The 7500-nt window shown below is 57.1% G+C and overlaps 1 protein-coding gene across 9 annotated transcripts in view; it reads left to right on the forward strand.

Annotated features, from left to right (window-relative positions):
- Nucleotides 1-7500, forward strand: part of tanc2b (tetratricopeptide repeat, ankyrin repeat and coiled-coil containing 2b) — a 66144-nt gene that overhangs the window by 30155 nt on the left and 28489 nt on the right. For 6 of the 9 annotated variants that reach the window (XM_076040527.1, XM_076040526.1, XM_076040529.1 and 3 more), the window contains 3 exons: nucleotides 1704-1808; nucleotides 5047-5195; nucleotides 7220-7379. In XM_076040527.1, the coding sequence (XP_075896642.1) occupies nucleotides 1704-1808; nucleotides 5047-5195; nucleotides 7220-7379 (414 nt within the window). The remainder of the gene's footprint in view (nucleotides 1-1703; nucleotides 1809-5046; nucleotides 5196-7219; nucleotides 7380-7500) is intronic. The other 3 variants (XM_076040532.1, XM_076040534.1, XM_076040528.1) reach the window with 2 other exon arrangements.

The following is a 7500-nucleotide window of genomic DNA, read 5'->3' on the forward strand; positions in this document are numbered from 1 at the left end:
CTGCTGCGTCTCCTGCGCACGCTGACTTCCTGTTGGGGGAGCGGGATCCCCGCTAGGCCGTGAGCTAACGTAGCGCCGCCGCCGCCTCTGCGGTGTGGCCCCGCCCCCTCCCCGGTGATGTCACCGACCCAGCCGTGAGCCTGCGCTCTGCTGTTGCCATGGCGACCGTGGCTGCAGACAGTGGCGGCGCCGCCGTGCTCGTCCTCACCCACAACATCAGTCCACGTGTGTGTGTGTGTGTGTGTGTGTGTGTGTGTGTGTGTGTGTGTGTGTGTGTGTGTGTGGGCGGCGCCCCCTGCAACACAGACGTCTCGGCCGTCTGAGCTTCATCATTGGAGCTTCAGGCGCTGCACCTGCTCACCTCTGGATGGAGGGAGAACCTCTTCCACCTCCTCCTCCTCCTCCTCCTCCTCTTCATCATCATCATCATCCTCATACACACTTCATGGGACCACCATCCCAACCACAATATTGGCTTTTTAGTGGCAGGTCTGATTTGTGTGTGTGTGTGTGTGTGTGTGTGTGTGTGTGTGTGTGTGTGTGTGTGTGTGTGTGTGTGTGTGTGTGTGTGTGTGTGTGTGTGTGCGCGCATGTGTGAGTGTGTACACACGTTGCTGATGTTCCAGGGATGAAGATCGGATTCTGTGTTCCCAGACTCCACCCCCTCCACCCTCTCACTGGCAGCAAAGATCCCACCTCCACCTTTACATCCACGGCACAAACAAATGTCTGTTTCTCTCTCTCTCACACACACACACACACACACACACACACACACACACACAGTAGATGTGTTTATCCATCAGCTCATGAGTGGATCTGCTGCTGTCAAGCATCCAGGAATGATCGTCTGTTTCACCTGCATCCAACCAGGAAGCACAGCAGCTCCGGGATTCAAGGGGGAAAAATCCTCCAGTCAGTCAGCTGGTGCTCAGCAGGAAGTAGGAAGTGGTAGGAGTACTTCCTGCAGTGGGAGAAGTGGTGGCAGGAAGGAGGAAGTGGTAGCAGGAAGGAGGAAGTGGTAGCAGGAAGGAGGAAGTGGTAGCAGGAAGGAGGAAGTGGTATCAGGAAGGAGGAAGTGGTAGCAGGAAGTAGGAAGTGGTATCAGGAAGGAGGAAGTGGTGGCAGGAAGGAGGAAGTGGTAGCAGGAAGGAGGAAGTGGTAGCAGGAAGGAGGAAGTGGTAGCAGGAAGGAGGAAGTGGTATCAGGAAGGAGGAAGTGGTAGCAGGAAGTAGGAAGTGGTATCAGGAAGGAGGAAGTGGTAGCAGGAAGGAGGAAGTGGTAGCAGGAAGGAGGAAGTGGTATCAGGAAGTAGGAAGTGGTAGCAGAAGTTGTCGTATTGCGGTCGTATGGGGTTTTTGGCTGCAGTACCTGCAAGTGGCCACTGGGAAAATTGCCTCACTGCCATCACGGCAGTCTGGGAGTTTGCGTCGTACATCCATGGCTCAGTGCCCCCCCCCCCCGCCCCGCTCCCCGCCCCCACATTACCCATGATGCCTTGGTGCTGGTCCTGTTGGACCCTGAAGGATGTTTGCAGATGTTTTTCATGACTCTCTCTCCTGTCACTGTCTCCTCCTCCTCCTCCTCCTCCTCCACTTCCTTGTCCATGTACCACTGTGTGTTTGTGTGTGTTGTTCCTATATCTGTGTGTGTGTGTGTGTGTGTGTGTGTGTGTGTGTGTGTGTGTGTGTGTGGTCTCCCAGCTCACCTGCGGAGAGCAAAGTTTGTGGAGAGCCCTCGCCTCCCTCCCTCAGAGCCGGGCTCGCCGACGCTCTGCTTCAGCCCCGCCGCCGACACCCTCGTCCCCGGTAAGTTTCTCCAGCGGGCTGCTTCCCTCTGCATGTTGTCACTGGGGGGCGGGGCAGAGGGCGTGGCAGGGCGGGGCTAAAGCTGGAGCGTCCTCAGAGTCTCTCTGCGTCCTGCTAATCCCCTCTCACCGCCGCCGCCCTGCTGGCCGCCTCCTCCTCCTCCGTCCTCTGGTCACTCTTTAATCCCGCCTCCCTATCACCCCCCCCCCCCCGCCCCCCCGCCCTCCAGTCTCCCTCCCCCTCCTCTTAAACTGTGACTGGGTTCCCGGTGTATCTGCTGCCATCATCTCACTGCCTCCAGGGAGCCCAGTGTTGAGGTTCTGGAGGTTCTGGCCAGAGACGTGAGAGGAGCAGTGACAGAGCAGCAGCTGCTGAGGAGGAGGAGCAGGAGCAGGAGGAGGAGGAGCAGGAGGAGGAGGAACAGGAGGAGGAGGAGCAGGAGCTCCTGCTTCCTCCAAACCTGCTGGTCACCTGTCAGCTCATCTCCTAGGCTCCTCCTTCTAGACTCCGCCCCCCACCCACCCCTAGGCTCCACCCCTATCTCCATGGCTCCGCCCTCACTGCTGTTGGTCGTGGGCGTTGTTTCAGTCGTTTCAGCAGCTCGGCAGTCTGTCCGTCTTGAGCTGTGCATCGATGTGTAATTCCTGCTCTCCGCCAGTAGGCGGCGAGTGACGGCCGCTGTCTGGAGTTTGGAGCGCTGTGATTGGTCCGTGCAGTGTGTTGGGACGGATGTCCCCGCAGCTCCTCCTCCGTCTCTGGTGTGATGTTCGCACCAGCAGGAAGTGACCTCACCTGTGCTTCCTCACACACACACACACACACACACACACACACACACACACACACACACACACAAACATTCAGAACTGCATGCAAATATAGTTGCCATGGCAACAATCTGTCTGCCATGCAGTGCTGGAATCTGATGAAGGGTGTGTGTGTGTGTGTGTGTGTGTGTGTGTGTGTGTGTGTGTGTGTGTGTGTGTGTGTTTGGGATTGGTGGCTTGAAAGTCTGATTTTTAATGAAATCATGATATTTCTTCTAATTTTAGCTCTGGTGGCTCTGGACTTCTCCTCCTCTTCCTCTTCCTCTTCCTCTTCCTCCCCTGATGCTGTCAGATTGTTTTGATTGCTGTCGTGATGTGTCGCTCTGGAAGACAAATCAGTGTGTTGTAGTGTTGACGTGTCGACGTGTTGTTGTGTTGACGTGTGCGTGTGTCTCTTTAGTGAACCAGTAGGTGGAGACTCTGAGGCCTTCAGAAGATCAGGGTCAGGCTCAGGTGATGATGATCACCTGAGAGCGTCACAGCAGCCGCGTTAGCCTCTTTAGCCGCTAGCAGTTTCTCCTTCCAGATCTTCTTCTGTGGTTTTCCACAGCAGTGTCTTCTTTCTCCTGCACCGCCTGCCCTCTCATCACTGGTGGCAGCTGATTGGCTGTAGAATACGCTGATATTTTAAGCGCAGGTGTCTTTTAGACCTGGACAGTGGTCTTGGTCTCAGTTGGTGCCGTCTTGACTACAACATGACAACACTAGGTCAGGCTAACGGCTGCCAGCCAGCCAGCCAGCCAGCCAGTCAGCCAGCCAGCCAGTCAGCCAGTCAGTGAGCCAACCAGCCAACCAGCCAGCCAGCCAGTCAGCCAGTCAGTGAGCCAGCCAACCAGCCAGTCAGTCAGCCAGCCAGCCAGTCAGCCAGTCAGTGAGCCAGCCAGCCAGCCAGTCAGTCAGCCAGCCAGCCAGTCAGCCAGTCAGTGAGCCAACCAGCCAACCAGCCAGCCAGCCAGTCAGCCAGTCAGTGAGCCAGCCAACCAGCCAGTCAGTCAGCCAGCCAGCCAGTCAGCCAGTCAGTGAGCCAGCCAGCCAGCCAGTCAGTCAGCCAGCCAGCCAGTCAGCCAACCAGCCAGTCAGTCAGCCAGCCAGCCAGCCAACCAGCCAGTCAGCCAGCCAGCCAGCCAACCAGCCAGTCAGCCAGTCAGCCAACCAGCCAGTCAGTCAGCCAGCCAGCCAGCCAGCCAGCCAGCCAGTCAGCCAGCCAGCCAGCCAGCCAGTCAGCCAGTCAGTCAGTCAGTCAGTCAGTCAGTCAGCCAGCCAGCCAGCCAGTCAGCCAACCAGCCAGTCAGTCAGCCAGCCAGCCAGCCAGCCAGTCAGCCAGCCAGCCAGCCAGTCAGCCAACCAGCCAGTCAGTCAGCCAGCCAGCCAGTCAGCCAGTCAGCCAGCCAGTCAGCCAGCCAGCCAGTGTGTCAGTGAGCCAGCCAGCCAACCAGCCAGCCAGTCAGCCAGTCAGTCAGCCAACCAGCCAGTCAGTCAGCCAGCCAGCCAGCCAACCAGCCAGCCAGCCAGTCAGTCAGTCAGCCAACCAGCCAGTCAGTCAGCCAGCCAGCCAGCCAACCAGCCAGTCAGTGAGCCAGCCAGCCAGTCAGCCAGCCAGCCAGCCAGCCAGCCAGCCAGTCTGGTCGGTGCGGTCCGACCAGCCCTGCAGGAAAACTCAGCCACCGTTGGCCTCGCCCAGCCCGCTCTGCTCCTTCCCGTACGGACAGACAGACAGACAGACAGACAGATAGACAGATCGGAGCGGAGAGGAGCCTGCTTGGCTCCGCCCCTTTCCTCTCAGAACCAATCCAGCGGCGGTTTAAAAAAAGTGAAAGACTGCAGGAATAAAGTGCAGTCGGGTGTCACAGCGCAACTCGACACCTGCAGCGACGCTCAGTTACCCAGCAACCACTGTGAGGTCATCAAGGGATCGTGTTTTGCCCCGAGTGTGTGTGTGTGTGTGTGTGTGTGTGTGTGTGTGTGTGTGTGTGTTTGATCAGCTGATAATGATGCAGCTCTCATGCTGCAGTTTTCTTTTGGCTGCTGCTGCTGTAAACAGGAAGGAGGGTTGAGAGAACACTCCCTCCCTCCCTCCCCCTCCCTCTCTCTCTCTCCCTCTCTCTCTCTCTTTCACACACACGCATGCGCACGCGCACACACACACACTGGCAGGTGAAGGGTGTGTCTCAGTGAGAGGTGTGGAAGGAGCTGCCGTCAGCGTGGACGACTGTTGGGAGGTTTGATTGTTGCCTTTTCCTGGTTTGGAGCTGCAGGTTGATGTTTGTGGTGGAACCATGAAGGCCTCAGGTAGTGTGTGTGTGTGTGTGTGTGTGTGTGTGTGTGTGTGTGTGTGTGTGTGTGTGTGTGTGTGTGTGTGCGTAGCCAGGTGCTGACTCCTCCTCCTCCTGCGTCTTGTGTCTGTGCTGCAGGGGAGTCGAGTCGGGAGCTGGGCCCCCCGCCGTCGGTGGACGAGGCCGCCAACACGTTGATGACCCGCCTGGGCTTCCTGCTGGGAGAGAGAGCCAGCGAGGGGCCGAGCGGGGCCAATCACAGCATGGACCACGCTGAGGCTGCTCAGGTAGGAGGAGCCCCCACCTCCGCAGTCCTGCTGTCTGCTGTCTCCTAGTGTGTGTGTGTGTGTGTGTGGTGTGGTGACCTTTGGGTCTGTTTAATTTGGCAGCTGTGCAACAAACGGCTCCTGGCCAAAGGTGTGTGTGTGTGTGTGTGTGTGTGTGTGTGTGTGTGTGTGTGTGTGTGTGTGTGTGTACGTGTATGTGTGTGTACGTGTATGTGTGTGTGTTGTGATGTAGTGTAGTGCCTGAAAAACTATGAAAGTTTGTGTGGATTCAGACGTGTGTTAGTTGTGTTAGCAGCTCTGTGCTTCCTCTCAGAATGTGTGTGTGTGTGTGTGTGTGTGTGTGTGTGTGCACGTGCTGCTGAGACAGGTGTGACAGTGGGAGACGGATCATGTGCTGCTGAAGTTCCAGGTGTGTGAGCAGCAGGAGCAGCAGCAGCAGAGCAGCAGCAGCAGCAGCAGCAGTAACAGTAGGAGTAACAGCAGCAGCAGTAGCAGCAGCAGTAACAGCAGTAACAGCAGTAACAGCAGCAGCAGCAGTAGCAGCAGCAGCAGTAGCAGTAACAGCAGCAGCAGTAGCAGCAGCAGTAACAGCAGCAGTAGCAGTAACAGCAGCAGTAACAGCAGCAGCAGCAGTAACAGCAGCAGTAGCAGCAGCAGTAACAGCAGCAGCAGTAGCAGCAGTAGCAGTAGCAGCAGTAGCAGTAGCAGTAACAGCAGCAGTAACAGCAGCAGTGACAGCAGCAGCAGTAGCAGCAGTAGCAGTAGCAGTAACAGCAGCAGTAACAGCAGCAGTAACAGTAGCAGCAGCAGTAACAGCAGCAGCGGCAGTAACAGCAGCAGCAGTAGCAGCAGCAGCAGTAACAGCAGCAGTAACAGCAGCAGTAACAGTAGCACCAGTAACAGCAGCAGTAACAGCAGCAGTAACAGCAGTAACAGCAGCAGCAGTAACAGCAGCAGTAACAGCAGCAGTAACAGTAGCACCAGTAACAGCAGCAGTAGCGGCAGTAACAGCAGTAGCAGCAGCAGTAACAGTAGCAGTAGCAGCAGCAGCAGCAGTAACAGCAGCAGCGGCAGTAACAGCAGTAGCAGCAGCAGTAGCAGCAGTAGCAGCAGCAGTAACAGCAGCAGCAGCAGCAGCAGTAGCAGTAGCAGCAGCAGTAGCAGAAGCAGTAACAGCAGTAACAGCAGCAGCAGCAGCAGCAGTAGCAGTAGCAGCAGCAGTAGCAGCAGCAGTAACAGCAGTAACAGCAGCAGTAACAGCAGTAACAGCAGCAGTAACAGCAGCAGCAGCAGCGTGGGAGTCCAGATGAGGAGGTTTTTCTTCCAGCAGCTCTTTTTAGCAGTGACTCACGCAGCAGTTTGCTGCATCCTGCACTTCTTCTTCTACTTTGTCTTCTAATTCTAGAAATCTGCTCCACAAGCCTCTGTTCCTCTGCTGTCTCCTCTGCTGTCTCCTCCAGTGTCTCCTCCAGTGTCTCCTCCACTAGCCAGCCTTTGTCCAGTCAGAAAGGAGCTGCTGCTGCTGCTGCTGCTTCACTTTTTACAGACACACACAGCCCTCTGTGATGTCACAAAGGTCACTGATTCATCTCCCGGGGTTATTGACCACACCTCAGCGAGTTGTTGGCTTCGCCCTCTGGGATGAGGATACGATAACTTTACACACACACACTGACTGCATGAGTCTCTGTGTGTGCTGCCCGGTGGACCAGCTGTCGGACCACCAGGTGAGCTGACAGTGATCAGCGACTCACCTGAAGCTTGGGCCACGTAAGTCTGCTGCAGCAGCCACTTCCTGTTAGGGTTAGAACCACTGGAGGTCACTGGAGGTCGCTGCTGCAGGTGTGTGTGTGCGTGTGTGTGTGTGTGTGTGTGTGTGTGTTGTAACTGGAATGAATCGTGAAGAGGCACACAGGGTCTCGAGTGCGCCACTTAGTGCCCGAGAGGACACATTGCAGACATAACATTGTGTGTGTGTGTGTGTGTGTGTGTGTGTGTGTGTGTGTGTGTGTGTGTCGGTCCAGAAGCAGAGGATCAGCCCCAGCTCCACGCTGACCAGCAGCACCGCCTCGCCCCCTGCTGGCAGCCCCTGCTCCACCCTCCACGCCATGCCAGGACAGAGCGCCTACGGCTCGGTGGCCAGTCCCACCTCCACCCTGGAGAGCCGGGACAGCGGCATCATCGGTGAGGGGGCGGGGCACGGGGGGGCGGGGCACGGGGGGGGGCGGGGCCAGTCAGTCTCATGGGCGAGATGGAGTGTTTCCACTGGCTCCCAGTCCCACACTGTACACTTCTGCTACTGGTC

Source organism: Nelusetta ayraudi, unplaced genomic scaffold (assembly GCF_046127955.1).
Source record: "Nelusetta ayraudi isolate G7.1 ecotype Tasmania unplaced genomic scaffold, CSIRO-AGI_Nayr_v1 ptg000061l, whole genome shotgun sequence".
Taxonomy (NCBI): domain Eukaryota; kingdom Metazoa; phylum Chordata; class Actinopteri; order Tetraodontiformes; family Monacanthidae; genus Nelusetta; species Nelusetta ayraudi.